The sequence below is a fragment of the Apodemus sylvaticus genome, chromosome 9 (assembly GCF_947179515.1).
Source record: "Apodemus sylvaticus chromosome 9, mApoSyl1.1, whole genome shotgun sequence".
Taxonomy (NCBI): domain Eukaryota; kingdom Metazoa; phylum Chordata; class Mammalia; order Rodentia; family Muridae; genus Apodemus; species Apodemus sylvaticus.
Genome location: NC_067480.1, coordinates 77,699,087 through 77,719,455, shown reverse-complemented (window position 1 = coordinate 77,719,455; position 20,369 = coordinate 77,699,087). Strand labels below are relative to the sequence as shown.

At 43.5% G+C, this 20,369-nt stretch overlaps 1 protein-coding gene across 1 annotated transcript in view; it reads left to right on the top strand.

The window, feature by feature from the left end:
• Kif6 (kinesin family member 6) overlaps nucleotides 1–20,369 on the top strand; it is a 279,007-nt gene that overhangs the window by 41,044 nt on the left and 217,594 nt on the right. The window contains exon 4 of the mRNA XM_052191851.1: nucleotides 19,275–19,422. Within this exon, the coding sequence (XP_052047811.1) occupies nucleotides 19,275–19,422 (148 nt within the window). The remainder of the gene's footprint in view (nucleotides 1–19,274; nucleotides 19,423–20,369) is intronic.

Sequence of the window (20,369 nt, the reverse complement as noted above, 5' to 3'; positions counted from 1 at the left end):
GTCTATCCCCAGGGGGAGATGATGCCCCTAATCCTTTAGAGACCTGATGCCCCAGGGAAAGGGAAGGCCCAGGGGGTCTGATCATTCTCTCAGAGGCAAAGGGGAGAGGGATGAGGTGAAGAACTCTGGGAGAGGGGCAACATTTGGGCTGTGCATAAATAAAATAGTTAATTAGAAATTAAAGAAAAAGGTAAATAGTGGCTGGTGGAATGGAGTTGGTAAAGGCCCTTTCTACCTTGCTTAGTGCCCATAAATTCAATCCCTGCTGGAACCCACGTTATGGAAGAGAACTAACTCCTGGTGGTTATCCTCTGGCGTCCACACAGGCATTGAAGGTCCACACAGGCATTGAAGGTCCACACACAAAATAAATAAATGCAATGAGACTTTTAAAACAAGGCTAGGTACTGCTTGGAGAGAATGAGAAACATTTTAACATACAGAATAAAGTTAATTTCACAATTAATAAAAGAAAGACCCCATTCTCACTTTAAAATCAGCCAAAGCTTAAAGTGTGTCTGTGTAAGTGCCTATGCAGAGGCCTTCAGAGGGTATTTGATCTGCTAGAGCTGAAGTTGAAAGCACTTATGAGTTGCTAGATGTAGGTGCTGGGACTTGAACTCTGGTCCTTTGGAAGGGCAGTGCTCACTCTTAACAACTGAGTCATCACTCCAATATCGAGATAAATGGAAATTTAAAGTACAAGATACCCCATCTCCGAGTACCAGAGTAAATAAGTGTTTGATGCTATCAGGAGTACAGGAAGGAGAAAGGGACTGGATTGAGCCTTTTCTTGGGCATCAATAGAGCCCAAGAGTAGAAGACATGGGCATGCCAGCAAAGCCAAGAGCAGAGAGGGGGCAAGGCTCACTGACCTTCCCTGGCATGGCCACGGTAAGACCTTTACACTGTGAAACAGACTCAGAGTGTAAAAGAATAGCGCACACCTGCTGCTGTGGAAAACCACTGAGGCATGAACACAGCCAATCAAGCAACAGCACACAGAGGATGGGAAGAAGCCACTGTTCAATAGGGAAAAAGACATGACACAATGCAATATGTAAAGCCAGTAGGTAAGAAACTAAAGTCCCGCAAGTTACATTCTAAGGTAGGTACGTTTTGAGGCTCTGTTTGTGAGGGTGTTCAAGGGGCACTTGACCTCACATGTAACTTAACATTTTATGAATCAACTGCTGTGAGGATTAATATTGACTGTCAACAGGATCTGGCCTCCTTTAAGAGACTTGCCTAGTCCAGATTATCTTGATTAAGTTCATCGATGCGGGAAGATGGGGAGACCCACCTTGAACCTGAGTCACACTGCTCCATAGGGCGGGGTCCTAAGCTCTGAAAAGCGAAACGTGAGCCGGGAGTCAGCATTTATGTCTCTCTGCTTCCCGACTGTAGAGGCAACACGACCAGTCGCTGCTCCCTGCCCCTGCCGCCATCATGGGCTCTACCGATCAACAGTGAAGGCTAAAGTAAACCTTTCCTCCCACGAGCTGCTCTTGTCAAGGAGTTTGGTCACAGCAACTGGAAAACTAACGAATATGCTTATATGACCCCAAAATAAGTATGTTCAATAACATAAGAAGCAAGCATGCCTCTTTTCCAAGGCAGAAGCAGTTCATAGAGGAAGTATGAACACAGGAAAGTAGTTGGTTAATGGAGACAGGCCCTGGTGGCAGAGAGTGATGCAGAAGTCCCTGGGAAGAGATTAGCTTTGGATATGGGAGGTTGATTTGTGTAGCCAGAGGCAGCAGGAATAAATAAGACTCCTGGAGAGTGACTTCTGTGCCTGAGGAGGGTGGGGGCACAGGGTGGAGAGGAACACAAGAATTCCCCATGCAATGGCTTCTGTTTTTCTTTTGTTTCCTCTTTGTTCCCCATCACCTCTGTGTCTCTCCTCACCAAAGGTGTACCCAATTTACCCATTGGCTTCTCCGGCCATTCACCTCCAACACATGGAATGCGATTCATACCTTGGGATTCAAGCCCATCCCTCAGGTTATCTTTGTAGAGAGCAGCTTCGAGTGGCCCTGGCATACGCTTCCACAGACTTTTTGAGCCTGCCCCTGAGAACTCGGACCTTGTGAGAATCGACTGTTCCAGTAGGCTCATTCCTGTTGTTTTCAAAGGATCAGAGAAACAGCTGCAAATGGCCGACATTACTTCTGGAGTCTTCCCATCTGTGCTCAAGAGTTGTTCTGTCTCTGTGCAGTCAAAGGCCCCATTACCAGCCGCCTGCACAGAAAAGCCTGTGAAGCCACCCCCATCAGCATTCTGTGGAATTGCTTATTTTGCAGCCATACAAAGCCCTCTGCTGTTCCCCTTCAACAGCCAGCTAGCTGTGAAGTGAAGGCACAGTGTAGCGAGCAGCTCTACACACACACACACACACACACACACACACACACACACACACACCTTCCAGCGGCCGACCTCACCTTTCATGTAAAATATATTTAGCCACTCATTATAGGCTGCAATCCCTTTGTGGTCCTTCAGTTCCAGACATGAAATTGGAAAGGGTTTTAGATGCCATGCATCAAAGGAGAGTGTCTGCATCCTTTAGCCCTCTTCTCTGAAGCGTCTCACTTTGCTAGAGGCCATCTCCCAAGTTCCCAGCTGTCGCCCAAATCCCTGGCAATGCTACTTTTGATATCCTCACTTATGGGGAAAGGCCTAGGGAAGGGTTACACCTGTCCCCCTGTCTGTTTTCTGTGCTGGTTGACAGTGTCAATGGGGAGGAAGCATCCTTACCTTCTACCCAAATGGGTGACATGCCTTTGTTGTCTTCCTCAGTGTGGTTACGTTTCTATCCTAATGTTTACTATCCTAGTTAGTGGTGTTATAAAACAGTCCTTGCCAGGATTTTATTGTGGAATTGGTGAGAATCGGGTGCTCCAGAAGGCAGGTTGGTAGATCTGCAGCCATTTCCATCTGTAAGACACAGAGGACCCTCACCATGTGTAGTGTCAGCAGCAAAGGTTGCATCTAAGCTGAGAACTATTGTAAAGTGTGACAACTATGCATAGTTTAACCTGGGATACCCACCTCCCTATGCTAATTGTGCCCACAAATCCTTCAGATGAAGCTGTCAGCTTCATCTTTAAGACATTTACATTGATTTTCCCTGCGAGCATCTCAGGGAGAGAGACTTTGGGATGACTGTATGAGAAAGGAAGAGTATATATAGGAGAAAAGTAACAAATTAGGTTTTGGTGAAATGGATGTGAAATGTTCCAAAAAGTTATGTATGAATATGTGTGGGGATCTTTATCAATTTTGATTGATGGCTTCTTAAGACTTTATACAGCTTTAGTTTTCTGATATCATCTTGGTTTTTTTTTAAATATTACTTTATGGGCATTTGCTTGAGTGTATCTGCACATCATATATATGTATATATACATATATATGCCTGTGGAGGCCAGTAGAGGGTGTTGAATCCTGTAGAACTTCAGTTAAAGATCGTTAGAAGTCATCATGTGGGTGCTGGGAACAGAACCTGGGTCCTCTGCAAGAGCAAGCAGTACTTTTAGCTGCTAAGCAATCTCTCCAGCCCCTTTATTCCACATTATTAAAGACACTGAACCTGTTGCATGTATACACTAGCAGTAGAAAACACCCATGCCAGTATCCTGTGGCCACGATCCCCTGTTCTTCCTGGGCTTCCTTTCAGAGTGTGGTTCTAGGCCATTCTTCTTATGATAGCCCACCTCTGCAGACACCTGTCCGCAGGTCTCCATCCCTAGAGATGGTTTTGATGGAAAAATCTAGCCCATGCCTTCTTCCTTCTTTTTCTCCTTTTTCCTCATTCATTTGTGTGTTCTCCCAATGAACATTTCCAATCCAATGCTCAGCTCCCAAATACAGCTGTCTCAGAGAATGCCCATGACGTAACTAAAGGCCACAGTGGATAGCCTGGGCAACTCCTTCTGATGTGTCCTTATGTAGTTCTCTATTTCCAAAGGGCCACTCCCTGTGATTACTGCCCATGGAAATGCATTGCAGCTCTCTCAGCATTCAGTGGGGGAAGAGTGAACATTCTCATGCTCTGAAAACTTCAGATATCCTCTCTGCATCCTTTCTTCCCTTGGTATCCAGCCACCCACCAGCCTTCATCTCTCTCTACATTCTACCAAACTTAGCAACAGTCCTCGTAACCTAGACACCAGTATCCCTTCACTTCTGGGCCCATCTTCCCCACTTGCTAGTCTAGATTCATAGACCCGTGCTTCTGTGTACACCAAAGGCTAGAGAACACAGGTAGATCCACATTTGCAATGAAGTGGGTGAGGAGGGCTTCTCACTTTGTCATCTCAGGAGAAGTCTTTCCCATATCTCTAGACTCGTAAACAAGTCATTTGGGGTGTATTTTGGTTGTAGATCAGGTAAATTAGATGATTTGTAAGTGGGTAGATACATGAGTCCCATGCTTTATTTATTTATTTATTTATTTATTTATTTATTTATTTATTTATTTTGGTTTTCGAGACAGGGTTTCTCTGTGTAGCCCTGGATGTTCTGGAACTCACTCTGTAGACCAGGCTGGCCTTGAACTTAGAAATCTTCCTGCCTTTGCCTCCCAAGTGCTAGGATTACAGGCGTGTGCCACCACGCCCAGCTGAGTCCATGCATTTGAAGACTCTCATCTTGCTAATTGTTTTGTTTGATCTTATGTTGTAAGTTTCTTACAAACTTGACCACCAAACCCTTGTTAGTCTGCAGTGTACACACATCAGGCTCCTCATAATGTGCTGGATGCTTTAGAGACCTGACTGAAGACTGACACAGAAGCAGATGAAAGCATTTGTAGCCAAGCCTAACCTTCTGAGTTCAACCTCCAGGATACACAAGCTGGCAGGAGAGAGCTGACTCCCACAAGTTGTCCCCCAGATCAGTTCCTTTTCTGTTGCTTTGATAAAAGACCAAGACCAAGGCAACTTATATAAGGAGACATATGAGTCCATCATGGTGGGGAGGCAGCCAGCTGGCAGGCATGGCAGCAAGGGACAAAAAGCTGAGAGCTCACATCATCAACCACAACCAGGAAGCAGAGAGGTGGAAACGGAAGTGGTGCCTGGCTTTTCATCTCCAAACCTGTCCCCAGTGATAGTCTGTTTCCGGCAAGACTGACCTACCTAAATCTCCTCTAGACAACGCTGACACCAGATGTTCAAATCTGTAAGTTTATGGGGGGCATTCTCATTCCAACCACTACACCTCCCCCCAGATAAATAAATCTAAAGACATGATTGATTTTAATGATGTAACTGAGAGGTTGGGGAGACCTACTTGTCTTGAAATGACCTGAGATTGGATCCCCAACACCCACATGAAATCCACATACAGTGTGCATGTTTGTAATCTCAAGGGATGGAGACAAGAGGATTTCCAGAGCTCACTGATCAACCAGTCTAGTCAAATCAGTGAGTTCTGGGTCCGATGAGAAGGTAATTGAGGAAGATAGTAAACAATCCTCTGACTTTCACCTACAGGAATACACATGAGCATGTGTACACACGCACACACAGAAGGAGAGAGAGAGACAGTTGATTGATTTATCAATATAAATTTAACTGTTACAATTATAGAACATTGTTCTAAATTGTTCTTTAATTCCCAGCTTTCTGCATGAAAGATGATTAATAGCTTGGTGATCTGAGTTATCTGTTGGGTCAGGCCATAGCAAGCTTTTACAACCAGGACCAGAGGTGGCTGGTGGTTCAAATATCCTCTACACTACCTGTATTTCAGAGGCTAGACCAGATTAGTCCCTAGCCTGGAAGCTAACACAGGCAGCCTATCTCATGTCATCTTCTTGGAAGAAACCTCTGTACCCTGAAATGACACGTACCCTGAAATGAGTCTCAATGTAATTACACTTCCTTGTGCTCTGGGGACTGTTATGACATTGGGAAACTTCCAGATTGTACTGTGTGTGCTGAGAATAAATTGCCTGGCATCAGACTCCCCAGAGTCTCAATCCAGGTTGACAATGTCAATCTCAACCTAGTTCTCATTCTCACCTCTGCACAGTTAGCTTCCCTGCCCACCCTGACCGAGACCTGAGAGATGAGACAAGAAGTGGTGGCTCCAAGCTGATCTTTTATAGCCCTTTTTGTGGGACGTAGGCTCTCTGGTTTGCCATGGTCTTCACAACTCACTAATATCCTGAGACTCCGATGCCTTTTCTCTTTTTGTTTGTGTTCCTGTAAAATGAGCCAAAAATAGCCAGTGGGAGTTTTAAGGGATGTTTCTACATAGCATGGATTTTCCCACATTACTGCCTACAATTTGGTTGTTTGACTTAATCACCATGGTTGTCTGAAGAGGATTCCATGTTTAATGAATCCAAGTGTTTACTCTCAAGGGTCACTTAAACACTGTTTGACAGACAGAATCACTACTGTCAGTGCATTTTCATCCTGTAAATAAGATAAAATATAGCCACTCCTTCTTAATCCTGCATGCTGCCTTCTAGCCAAAGCGGGTCCACAGGCTGGATCCTGTTCAAGGAGTCACTTCCTCCTCTTGAAACTGTGCACATCTCTGTTGGGTTTCCAGGGTTCAGATGCTTGTTAATACTGGAGAAATGTGACTTCTTCAGGAAATGGGAGAAACAAACTGCTTACCTTTAAAGACTACTGTGCCCTGTATCTGATCCACCAACTTATGGCTTGAGATCTCCAGGATTCTTTATGAGACACTGTTCAGATGGTGTCCTGTGATAATGTTTGATTCTTACTAATTCCAGTTTGAAGTAGATGGGACAAGACTGTCAACAAAGCCCAGAAATCTCTGAGCTGGGAGAACTATCTTCAGCTTCCCTCTCTTAGGCCCCACATCTCAGGCAGAGGATTTAGAGGATTTGCAGACCATTCAAGATAGAAGCAGCTCTCCATGTTTTTGTGATAGAGCCAGGAGTGGAGGTCCTGCCTGTGCTGAGGAGAAATGGCACACACAATTGTCTTGCTTTAAGACTATAAACCATGAGCAATGGGAATAAAGTTTCCCTTCCCATTCCTGATCAGATGATAGGATAAGAGTGTCACTTGTGACATTTCAAAATCTGGAGGATGCTGGAATTTAGCTTGGTTTATTTTGAACTACTTTTTTTTTTTTTTTAAGATTGCTACTCTTGTGACATTCATCTCGATCACTCAGGCATTAGAAAGATGGACTGCTTTTTGTTAATGCTTTTGTTAAAAAGCTTATATGACTGGACATAGGCAGCTAACATTAAATACACAAACAATCGTAGTCTGGGCATCGGTGGAACTATGTTTTAGCTGGAGGGTGCAGGTCCTTGCTTTAGGAGTACTGAGACTGAGTTAAACAAAGACAGTGTTGTCCAAGTTGAAGGCAACACTGGCTAAACTTGGCCAGTAATCAATACGTGCACAGGAAATTATGAAAGGTTTTGAGTAATGATCACAGAAGCATAAAATGCCACCTATGATTTTCAATTTCTCACAAAATTTGTTTTAATACGTCCATTAATTATTTCCTTTTAAAAACATTACATGTAGAAGTCTTTTGCCTGCATTTATGTCTATGTACCATGTGCATATACCTGAAGATGCAAAAATAAATAAATAAATAAAGGCATTGGATCCCCTAGACCTGGAGTTATAGACAGTTGTGAGCTGCTGTGTGGGTTCTAGGAACTGAACCAGGGTTGTCAACAAGAGCGGTTAGTGATGTTAATGGCAGAGACATCATACAGCCCTCTATGAATTATTTCTAATCTGCACAGTCTTTTCTCAGCTTTCTAAAATGTAGGCCATTTGACCTGGGTCAGTTAAAGTTAGCTATGAGCTCACTTCACCAAAGTGAAGCTGGATGTGAGCTAAGGATGATCTGCCGGAGCGTGCCTTTAGAAAGGTCAGTCCTTGACCCCAGGACAACTGAATGCCCAGCAGGACCCTCAGTAGTCTGTGTGAATAACTGCTACTGTGCTGTATGTAACTGACACTCTGTCATCGTGTGTGGACACAACAGTATCTATTTGGCCAGGCCATAGAACCAGGACCAGAGGTGGCTTCTACAACCAGGACCAGAGGTGACTGGTAGTCTAAATGACCTTACACCCAGGGACTCCTGGACATAAGACCATCAAGTCTTGGTAGATAACATATTTACGGTACATGTGAGTCTTAGGACATTAGTGACTTGTGGAGACCATGGCAAACCAGAGAGCCTAAGTCCCATATAAAGGGATTGCATAAGATCATCTTGGGGCCACCAGATCTTGTCTTGTCTCAGGTCATGAAGGGGACCCTGCAGGTTGGCATGGCGGGCAGGGAAGCAAACTGTAGAGAGGTCAGAATGAGAACTAGGTTCATTGATGATGAAGATTGACTTCTCAACCTGAATCAAGACTCTGGAGGGTCCAAAGTCAGGCAGTTTATTTCCAGAACACACAGTACAATCTGGAAAAATTCCCCAGTGTAATGGAGTGCCCAGTGCACAAGGAAGTGTAATTACATTGAAACTCAGCTCAGGGTGCATATCATTTCTTCTAAGAAGATGAGTTCCAGAGATAGGCTTGCCTGTATTTGCTTCAGGGCTAGTGAAGGATCTGGTCTGGTCTCAGACATACAGATAGTGTAGAGGTCATTTAGACTATTAGCCACCTCTGGCCTTGTTTATATGATCTGGACCAACAGATAATACAGGTCATCACCGGACTATTAATCATCTGTAATTCCCAGCTTTCTGCATGGAAGAATAGGTTATAAATCTTTTCCATTGGAAAAACAATTTCTGGTTTCTCCAGATATCTGTGCGCACAAGGACTTTCATGCTGTGCTCCCAACAGAGTCACTGAAGGGATGGTGCTGCTTATCACTCTGGGTCGTGCAATAATAAATCCCAGCTCAAAAGCAGAGGGTTTCTTGGTTCCTATACCTGGGTTAGTGCAAAGCACTGAAGAAAGCCAAGGACTTTGTTGCTAGAATTGGCCCCCGTCATAGCTGGTGTTCCTTCCCCACACCTCTGACTGCTGCTTTCCTTATGCAAAATGCCAGGGCATATGGCATATGACAGCTGTGACCCACTGACCCCATTACAAGAATGGTCTTTTTCTTCTCCTCCTCATTTTCTTCCTTTTTCCCTTTGGAAATCCTCACGAGAGTGATTCTGCTTTGCCTGATTTGCATGCCCAGAACCTCTTGGAGCAGTAGCGATTACAGATGGTGGAGTTGGAGTCGGGGAGTGTAACTTTCAGTTTTTCAAACCTTATTTTTTTTATTTATTTGTTATATTTTTATTTACATTTCAAATAATTTCCCCTTTTCTGGTCCCCCACTCCCTGAAAGTCCCATAAGCCCCCTTCCCTCCCCCTGTTGTCCCTCCCACCCCTTCTCACTTCCCTGTTCTGGTTTTGCCCTATACTGCTACACTAAGTCTTTCCAGAACAAGGGGCCACTCCTCTGTTCTTTTTGTACCTCATTTGATGTGTGGATTATGTTTTGGGTATTCCAGTTTTCTAGGCTAATATCCTCTTATTAGTGAGTGCATACCATGATTGATCTTTTGAGACTGGGTTACCTCACTTAGTATGATGTTCTCCAGCTCCATCCATTTGCCTAAGAATTTCATGAATTTATTGTTTCTAATGACTGAATAGAAACAATAAATTGTGTATATATATATATATCACATTTTTGCATCCACTCTTCTTTTGAGGGATACCTGAGTTCTTTCCAGCTTCTGGCTATTATAAATAGGGCTGCTATGAACATAGTGGAGCATGTATCTTTATTACATGCTGGGGAATCCTCTGGGTATATGCCCAGGAGTGGTATATCAGCATCCTCCAGAAGTGAGGTGCCCAGTTTTCTGAGGAACCGCCAGACTGATTTCCAGAGTGGTTGTACAAATTTGCAACCCCACCAACAGTAGAGGAGTGTTCCTCTTTCTCCACATCCTCACCAACACCTTCTGTCTCCTGAATTTTTAATCTTAGCCATTCTGACTGCTGTAAAGTGAAATCTCAGGGTTGTTTTGATTTGCATTTCCCTAATGACTAATGAATTTGAGCATTTTTTAAGATGCTTCTCCGCCATCCGAAGTTCTTCAGGTAACTGTACCCCATTTTTAATAGGGTTATTTGGTTCGCTGGGGTCTAACTTCTTGAGTTCTTTATATATATTGGATATTAGCCCTCTATCTGATGTAGGGTTGGTGAAGATCTTTTCCCAATTTGTTGGTTGCTGATTTGTCCTTTTGATGGTGTCCTTTGCCTTACAGAAACTTTGTAATTTTATGAGGTCCCATTTGTCAATTCTTGATCTTAGAGCATATGCTATTGGTGATCTGTTCAGAAACTTTCCCCTGTACCGATATCCTCAAGGGTCTTCCCCAGTTTCTTTTCTATTAGCTTCAGAGTGTCTGGCTTTATGTGTAGGTCCTTGATCCATTTGGAGTTAAGCTTAGTACAAGGAGACAAGGATGGATCAATTCACATTCTTCTGCATGCTGACCTCCAGTTGAACCAGCACCATTTGTTGAAAAGGCTATCTTTTTTCCATTGGATGTTTTCATCCTCTTTGTCGAGGATCAAGTGGCCATAGGTGTGTGGGTTCATTTCTGGATCTTCAATCCTGTTCCATTGATCTGCCTGCCTGTCACTGTACCAATACCTTGCAGTTTTTAACACTATTGCTCTGTAGTATTGCTTGAGGTCAGGGATACTGATTACCCAAGAATTTCTTTTGTTGTTGAGAATAGTTTTAGTTATCCTGTTTTTTTTTTTTGTTATTCCAGATAAATTTGAGAATTGCTCTTTCTACCTCTGTGAAGAATTGAGTTGGGATTTTGATGGGTATTGCGTTAAACCTGTATATTGCTTTTGGCAAAATGGTCATTTTAACTATATTATTCCTGCTGATCCATGAGCATGGGAGGTTTTTCTATTTTCTGAGGTCTTCTTCCATTTCCTTCTTCAGAGTCTTGAAGTTCTTGTCATACAGTTCTTTCACATGTCAAACCTTATTTTTAATGATGGTTCTTCAACACTTTAGTATCCCTTGTAGGCCAACACCCCCCAGAGGTAGTAGAAAAAAAAGGATCTGGGGACAGGGGGATGGGGGAAAGTAGATCTTAGTAAGGTTATTTGAAGCAACTCCCATCTGTGTCTCTGGAAATCAGCAGTTCAGTTCACAGGCTAATAGCAACAGCTTGATCCATTTGCAAACATTCTGTGGATACAACAGCAGTCCAATTTGGTAGAGTCTGGTTAGCAACAGTGATAACATGACTTAGCAAAGACAGCCAGGCCTCAACCTCTGCTGGAGTCAACAAGAGGGACCTGGAGGGACACCAGGAGAAGTTCTCGACTATGCCTCTCTCAGGGAAGTGAAGATCAGTAAAGACTCGAGACCCACAAGCTTTGCACAGTTAGCTGTACCAGCAAGCCAAACTCTGTCTCTGTGGCTCGGTGGAGTCCTATTTATACCCTCCACACATCACATGTCCTCCACGTGCCTTGCCTCAGCACATGTATCCAATCAGCCCGAGTCTGAGGAGTCCTGACAAATGCAGCTCAACTACACAGTGCAAGGTGAACCGATACATGCATGTTGTTAGCCAAGAATCCTTCATCATATGTCCTTTCATGTGCTTGCTTTAGCAGAACATCCTTTCTCCTGTGTCTGCTTCAATGAAACATTCCTTCTCGAGTCCACCTTAGTCTTTCACCTGTGTCCACTTCAGAAAAATGTTCCTTCACATGTTTTTGCCCCAGAAAAACACCATCCAACCCAACTGACTCTTCAAAGAACCCTTATGTTTCCACTTCAGGGGAGGCCTGGCATGGAATGGGATAGTATTTTTACATATGGCCAAAATGAGTTATTGTAATATCTCTTAAAAAGTCATGTTGTTGGGCTGGAAAGATGGTTCAGTAGCTAGAGTGTATGCCACACAAACATGACGTCCAGAGCTGAATGCTTGGCATATGTCATTCCAGATGCAGAAACCAGAGTCCAGATCTTCAAAGCTAGAGAGCTAGAAAGAGTAACATCTGTGATCCCTGGGCTGGACTGAGAGAACTGCCTCACTACATAATGGATAAGAGTGATTGAGAATGAATCCTGTTACCAGCCCTGCACGTCCACATACACAAACATGCACACACACACACACACACACACACTCACACACTCACACACACACACACACACACACCAAAAACAAAGGCTTTGCATTGTTAAATGTATGTGTTCAGTTATTCTGAGTGTGAACCATTGAGTCTCTCAGCATACCACCCTAGAAAAGTAGCAGTCACTGCCTTGGGCTGCTTGAGGGGGACTCGAGACTATTTTAGTAAGAGGACAACAGAGGACAGAAACCACTACTCTACGAATGTCACAAGAACATATTTTCAGCTGTGTGGCCTGTGATAGGTGACCTGTGCTAAGAAGGAGCCATTGGCCCAAACAGAGGATTGTATGTTCATTCTACCGCAGATTACTCTTTGTGGCCGTCTTTACTCAACTTTGCCATAACTGTTGTGTGATTTCCGCTACCTTAAAAATCGTGACAGTCATGTTAATTGGTCTATGTTTTCTGAACTAATTTGTTCTATCAAAATAATGTAGACAATATAAGCTTTCCCTCCCCCCCATTCTTAGTGTTTCTATGACTCAGTTGTTAGAATCTTCAAAGCTAGACATAATGGTGCACACTTGCAATTCCAGCACTTGGGTAATGAAAGCAGGAGGATCAGGAATTCAAGGTCAATCTTGGCTACATAGCCTGGGCTACATGACTTATTATCTCAACAAACAACAGATAGTTAACCTTTTTTTTTTAGAGTCCTACTTCAGCCACCCCTCCCCTCAAAGTAGAAGCTGGTCCTGATTGTATGGTGTCAGCATGAACTCGAATCAAGCAATTCAATACATAGTTTGCATATTTCTCAGAAATACTTTTAGAGGGTGTAATTCTGTTGGCTGAAAAGTAGCCAGCAGGCCTCTAATGACATCAGTTAGTGTTTCTTTATTATATGTATTTTTCTTCATTATATGTATTATGAGTACACGTGCATACCTGAGTGTATGCTTTTGCTGCATCATGAATGTTCAGGAACCCTGAGAGACTGGAAGAAGCATCAGGGTCCCTAGACCTGGAATTACAGAATTTTGTGAGCCCCATGAGGTGCTGGGAACTGAATGTGGGTTGTTCACGAGAGCAACCTGTGCTCTTACCCACTCAGCCATTTCTCCAACACCCCTTCCTTCCTTCCCTCCTTCCTTCCTTCCTTCCTTCCTTCCTTCCTTCCTTCCTTCCTTCCTTCCTTCCTTCCTTCTTTCCTCCTTCCTTCCTTCCTTCCTTTCATTTTCCTATGATTAAAGTATAAAGATTACAATTAATCTTTTATTTAATGAGTTAAATTATCATTACAATTTCTTAAAGACAGTTTGAGTATGTAGACAAAGCTGGTTGTAAATCATGAAATCAGACGTCATCTGCCCCCCCCCACAAGTGCTGGAATTAAAAGCACGTGTCTCCATGTCCAGCACAAGAATAATTTTGGTTACTTTGATGTAGTCATTGTATAGGAGGACACTAAGACTTTTTATCAATCATAATCCACACCATTTCATTTTCTTCACACCTATATGATCTTTTATATGAGATCTAGTTAAACCAATCAAAAATAATACAAATGAAGAAGCTAAACAGAAACAGAAACAAATTATATTTTTTTTAGTATGGAAACATAGCATATATTCAATTCATACTTCAGTGTAGAATCTCCCAGAGGGTATAGACTTTATTTTGGACTTATTCATAAAAATCTTAAAAGTTAAATTGCTGACAAAATATCTTCTCTTAAGAACTTAGGGTCCTAGGGGAGGGATGTGCTCTGCAAAGGGAGGAAAATGATTTCTACAACAGACATTTCATCTGATCATCACATCCCATTCTAGAAATGGTGGATTGATTTCCATGTCCCTGGCTGCGAGGATCAGCAGGGCCTGCAGTGTTGATTTTAGGCTGCTGAGAGGTAGCTAGCGCCACTCATATCTATACCTTTTGGTTAGTTACTAGAATCTGCCTCTCTCGTTTCTCAGTGCTCCATCCAGGACAAACACCCAGGGAAGATGGCAAAAGCATCTTGTTACTAAGACTTCCTATAGATTCTTCTTCTTCATTATATTGGAACAGCAGCCTCCTTGTGATGTAACTCACATGCCCTTTATCATTTAAAGAACATCATTTAGGGATCTGGTGAGGTGGCTCGCTGGGTAAAGGCCTCTGCTTCTGAGCCCATGGGCCTAGTTTGATTCTTAGAACTTGCATGGTAGAGAGAACCCACTCTGGTAAACTGTTGCTGGACCTTCACCCGAGTTCCCTGGTGCACACAAGTGTGCACACACACAGAATAAATGCATGTAGTATAATTTGCCGATGAACGCAATTTAGTAATTTTTAGAATAACTGTGCAGCCGTCCGTGACCGTCAGTTATTTTTAGGACATTTTTGTTAATCCCAAAGAAGCCCTTGACTGTGTGCAACATTAGCTCCCATTTTCTCTCTCCATTCAGCAGGTGTCAGACACTAATCCACTTTCCCTACTGATTGGAATCAGCTTGTTTAAACAGTTTACATAGACAAGATCTTACAGTATGTGACATTTTTTGGCTGTTTTCTTCCATCTAACTTGGGCTTTAGAGTTGAATGCATTCTTTTAAATACATGTATATAGTATGGGGATGGCTTACTTGCTTATTCATCAGAATTAGGAATGTAAATCTATTTAAATTCAGTTTTAGAGCCGTTGCCTATTTTCTGTTATCATTTATGTATGTGTGACTGTGTTTGTGAGTGTGTGTTCTTGTGTGTGTGTGTGTGTGTGTGTGTTAACATTACCCTTTAAGTCATCTTGCCAACCCCATTTTCTACGTTTCAACTGACTTTCCATACTGTAATATAATTTCTAATATGCTGTGGCTTGTAGGTTTGATATCAATTTCCTTACAAGGAAGATGATTTGAAAAATAAAAATGGGGCCCGGGGAGGTGTCTCAGCAGCGGAGACTACACTGCTCTTGCAGAAGACCCAAGTTCAGTTCCCCCATCTGGCAGCTCCGTCAGATCTGATGTCCCCTCAGATACCTGTGTGCACCTGCACTTGTGTGCCCACACCCACGGCCTCCACTCACACACTCCCAGTTCATGTGCATATATACGATTTTAGTGGGTTTGCTCCATTTTGTTCCGTTTCCTAATTTTTTTCATCCTTTCCTCCACTAAATAATCTCATCACTGATGTTGGAAAAGAGCCAACTATAAACTGAGAGACAGCACTGAAGCAGTGCTAGCCAACTGCACACACCTATGTGCAGGATCTGATTCCGGAATCTGAGCTGGGTTCCACATCATATTGTTCTCTGTATGCCAGTGTTCTGCTGCCCTCATTACACTAGCCTGCCGGTTAGCTGCGAGTTTGAAGCATGGCTTTTCACATTTGTCCTTATTGTTTTGAGTATTACACACCCCTTAATTTCCATAGGAATTTTAGGAAAGCTATGTCCATTCTGGCAAAGACGCAGAGGGGAAGGGGACAGTTCAAATCTTCAATAATATTTTTCCTCTTCTTCAGTCAGGAAGCCTATGCCTGGGGAAGGTGTCTAGTGGTCCCTTCTATCCTTCCCTGCTGTACTCCCTCAAGGGAAAGACTCTCTCGCTGACCCCTGACCTATGCTGGTGTCTGGCACGCTCCTGACACTCTCTGGACTCCTCCCACTTGCTGGGGTTGCACATGGGTGTACACATGGCCATACTAGCTTTTTATGTGAATGCTGGGTATTCAAACTCAGGTCTCCATATTTACAACCGAAGGTGCTCTTACCCACGAACCCCTCACAAAACTTCCTTAAATTGTCTTTCAGCTCTATTCAGTGTGGTGATTTAAATGTCCTACGCCCCCCACATGGGTTCCAGTGTTTAGAACTTGGTCTGTACATAGATGGAGCTGCTTTGTGGGGGAGTTTTGGGGGTGGCCTTGCTGAAGGGAACAAGTCACTGAGGGCAGCATTTCAGAGTGGAAAGCATCACCCTACTTCCATGAGGCTCTCTGCCTCATGCGTTGAGGATGTGGGCCCCTCAGCTCTTGCCATGATGTCTGCAGCCGTGACTCTTGGCTTTGAGCTCTTCCTTCTGTGTAGTTATCTTTGTCAGTGTTTTGTTGTTGTTTAATCACAGAAACAAAAAAGTGACTCATGCATGTATCCTGTGCCCAATTAGAGAAGTCAGCTCTCTGTTGTGTGAAGTGTTCCTTACGTGGCTGAAACATAGCTCTCCTGGTTGTCACAGGAACGTCCCTGTCTGTGTGTAGAAATACACTCCAACATCTGGGATTTTGCCACTCACTTCTAGTACAGAGACTCAAGGCCAATCGTACAGGAGATAAAAAGTCCTTCTCAAGTCCTGTCCTATGTATGGCTCTTCTAGTACCCCACAGGTATCAAGGATCTTTTTTCAAAGTATCGTGCTGTCATTGTCTTTACAAGAACTTGACCACATTTAAGCTCAGCTCACTGGTTTTACCAAGCTGGATGACTTGGATGTCAAATATTTGTCTGTAGCCAGGCTGCTCACCGTGAGAGCTTTGAGTCAGAAGACATGTGTCCTGCTGTCTCAGCAGAGCTTTGCTGGGAACCGAAGAAAGATCAGGCTGGGGAGGCTTGTGAGGGATTCCAGATCCACACTGCTTCTTCAGCAGTGACTGAGAACTTAGGTTTATGACTCTCAAACCTCTAGACATATCGTTTTTTGAAGTTTTCCTTGGAACTTGGGGGAAAGATTTTGGACTTCTGAAGTTGAAACACCATTGAAGCCCACTGTTTCTACTGAGACTTTTTTTTAAAGCACTATTTGAGCTGTTGGTTATGTTGAGAGCTTTCAGAGTAACGATGAAGTAGACCTTGGCACTTTTGCTATATTGTTTTTGCTCTTATGGACAGATGGACAAATGGAACTTAAAGATAGTTACATCACCATGGCTTTCTTTATTTTCAATTTGTATCTTCTCTTGGGACAGATGAGACTAGAATTGCATATCAAAATGCCCAGGACACAGCAAAGAGGTTGCTTTAGGAAGAGGAGCTTCTAGATAAAGGAAATGGACATTTGCCATTGTTCCTTTGTGTCTACTAGTTGCAGTGTGATGTGCAAGCCTCCGCAGCAGGTGGGAGTAGGTGTGCACCACAGAAGACCATGGCAAGGAAACACATATTAGAGCAGACAGACAGGTTAGTGTGTGAGGTGAGATTTTCCGTACACAAAGATTAGACGAGTGTTCAGTGAGGACCCATGGCTCGCACACAGTCATTGCTCGCCATGGGTTGTGTCTGTGTTAAAATGGAAATGATAATTTGTGCTTATGTCCTTTGCTTGTTGCAACTGATAAATACCTCATGAATTTCACCAGTTCTTTCCATCAAGAGCTGGTGCAGTGTTTAAAGTCTGCTACTCCAAATCCTAGACCCCATTTACTCAGCACATCTGTGGCAAGAAACATTCAACATCTAAATGATACTCCACTGAGGCATCTCTGTCTCCTTGGTGACTGAGTCTATTGGTGGAAAAGATTCAGTAACAACCCAACCCCATGCATCACAGTACTCACAGCCTCTTACAAGCTGAGAATGTCAACAGTAGACAGTTCCAGCGTGAAGACACTGGTGGCAACCTGAATCACCTTCTTGAAAGCAGAGTGTTGACCCTCAGAGTTGCAATGCTTTTCCCACTCTGTGTACTAAGTCTGGCCAGTTTGTAAGCCACCCTCACACTCTGAACAGACCTTGCAGAAACACATGGTTGTGAGGTTTCTAGCTGTGTAAGATGCTAAGGGCTTAACTGACCTCTTCAGAATAATCTCTGGGCAACACCTGTCTGATCTCGGGATCACTCTGAGGACAGGCTACTCATCACAAAGACAAAAGCAGAGTGAGCTCTGGAGTGAACTGTTGGCAGAATCTCAGCAGCCAGGGTAGAGCAGGATTCCCTATGCAAATGATGAACTGCAATCTCAGAGGAGCCATCCACTTAAAACCCACTTGGAACATGGTTCCTACTTGCTGACATAATGGCAGCTGGTTTGATGGAAACTTCTTGGAGATCAAGGAGCAACTTGTAGTAAAAAAAAAAAAAAAAAAAAAAAAAAAAAAAAAAAAAAAAGGACAGCAAAACTGCAAGAGTTTACTGTTCTGTGTAGTGTAGATAAAAGGCCCATTCTCTTCAAAGCCCACATCATGCAGAACACACTGTTAAAAGCCCATGTTACAGATGGTCGTTTGAAGGCTTCTTAAGACCACTGTCAAATCATAGGATTCTACGCTGGGTTGAAATAACATACATGGGCTAACATCTTCCTCCAGAAAAGAAAGTCATTCCAAGGTGGATGGGGGAGGAGGTTCCTTGGGACTTTCTGTTGTTGGCATTGCATAGAGAAATAGATTGCAAGGACGCTGTTGTAAAACCACTGTGCCTAGTAATGTATGGGTGATTATTGATACAAGTATTCAGTAGGGGAGTTACACAGAGGGTTAACTAAGGCAGACACCTTGCCAAATCAGAAGTATTTCTCTGAGATCATACTCTCAAAATAATAGAGTAAAACCTTAAGATGCTGGACTCCATTTGAGTAGCATCTCCTTCCTTAGAGAAAGTCATTGATAGCCTAAGATTCTTGTGTTAAAAAGTAGTCTGCAGGTTAAGATGCTGGACTCCATTTGAGTAGCATGTCCTTCCTTAGAGAAAGTCATTGATAGCCTAAGATTCCTGTATTAAAAAGTAGTCTGCAGGTCAGGGAAACGACTAAGTGGGTAAAGAGCTTGCCATTAGAACCTGAGGACCCGAATTTGGTCTCCAGTATCTGTGTAAAAGCTGAGCCCAGAAGCATGAGCCAGGGATATGGAGACAGGAGGGTCCCTGGAGCTCATTGTCTGGCCAGTTCAGTTCATTAGTGAGCTCTAAGTTCAGTGAGAGGCTGTCTCAAACAATAACGGTGGGGTGGATAGGGATTTAGGAAGGTGCACAGTATCGACCTCCGGCCTCCATTTGTACCCCTACACAGGCACAGGTGTGTGCACGCACACAAAATTCTAGCTGGATTGTTACACAAGTATCCTGTAAATGTCTTATGAGTATATTTCAGTAGTGTTTATAAGGTTATCCTTTGATTATGAGTACCTAATACCAATATGGGTGTCCACTTATCCATTAAAGCTCTGTTGTTTTTTCTTGCAGTACCTTGGCAGGTTACAATGGCACCATCTTTGCATATGGGCAGACGGGCAGTGGCAAGACATTCACCATCACAGGCGGGGCTGAACGCTACAGTGACAGAGGCATCATCCCAAGGACCCTGTCGTATATTTTTGAGCAGTTGCAAAAGGTAAAGACAGAGGTGGGGAGATATGGTAAGGCATTCTGCACTGTGTCCATGCAGGTATGTAGGGCTGTGGAATACCTCTGGCCTTCACGGTTAGAGAAAGGTTAGGACGTTGGTAGAAATTACAAAAGTGCTTCTCCTATCAGGGTAGGATGTCAGCAAGGCCGAGGCTTCATTTGACATACTTACAGGCCTTAAAGAACAAATGACAACTTTTTGTGGAAGAGTGGGGGTTGGCATGATGGAGGCTTCTGATGTGGGTGCGTGTGTGTGGGGAGGTACAGATGTTGACGTTGGAGATCTTTTAGTGCTCTCCACTGGTTTGTTTTGAGACTGAGTCTCTCACTGAACCTAAGCTCATTGATTTGGCTGGTTGGTCAGTGAGCTCTGGGATGTCCTTCTCTTCCTCCTAACCCAGCATGAGGGCAATTCACCTTACATTAGGGCACATCACCACACCACCACACCCAGATTTTCACATGGGTTCTGGGGATCTGAATTCTGATCTTCACACTTAGACAGCAAGTACTTCACCCACAGAGCCATCTCTCTCCAGCCCCATCCCATGTGGATTTTTAATACAACAAATATTGTAAGTAGTGAATGTGGCATCTTTCATAGTTGGAGAAACTCTATTGATGTAGTTTTCTCTGCGTCCGTAGCTCTGTAAGCCACTGCTTCCTTTCCCTCGCCTCCACGTCCTCTGTAGCTCAGATTGGCTTTGTTTTGTTGGCTGTGTTTAAATCCATTTCCTGTGATGAGTCACTTCGCTTCTGTGGGTTTCTGCTTGCCATTTTCTGAAAGTAAGGACTGAAGGGCTCTGGAGGCTCCTCTCCCTCCCGTCGTCCAGCTCCAGCAAGTCCTTGCATTCTGTATAAAAGTCTAACTTCACTGTTGTAACAGTCACTCTGTGGAATTCCCTACTGAGTGCTATTTGCATTTTGAGTCGA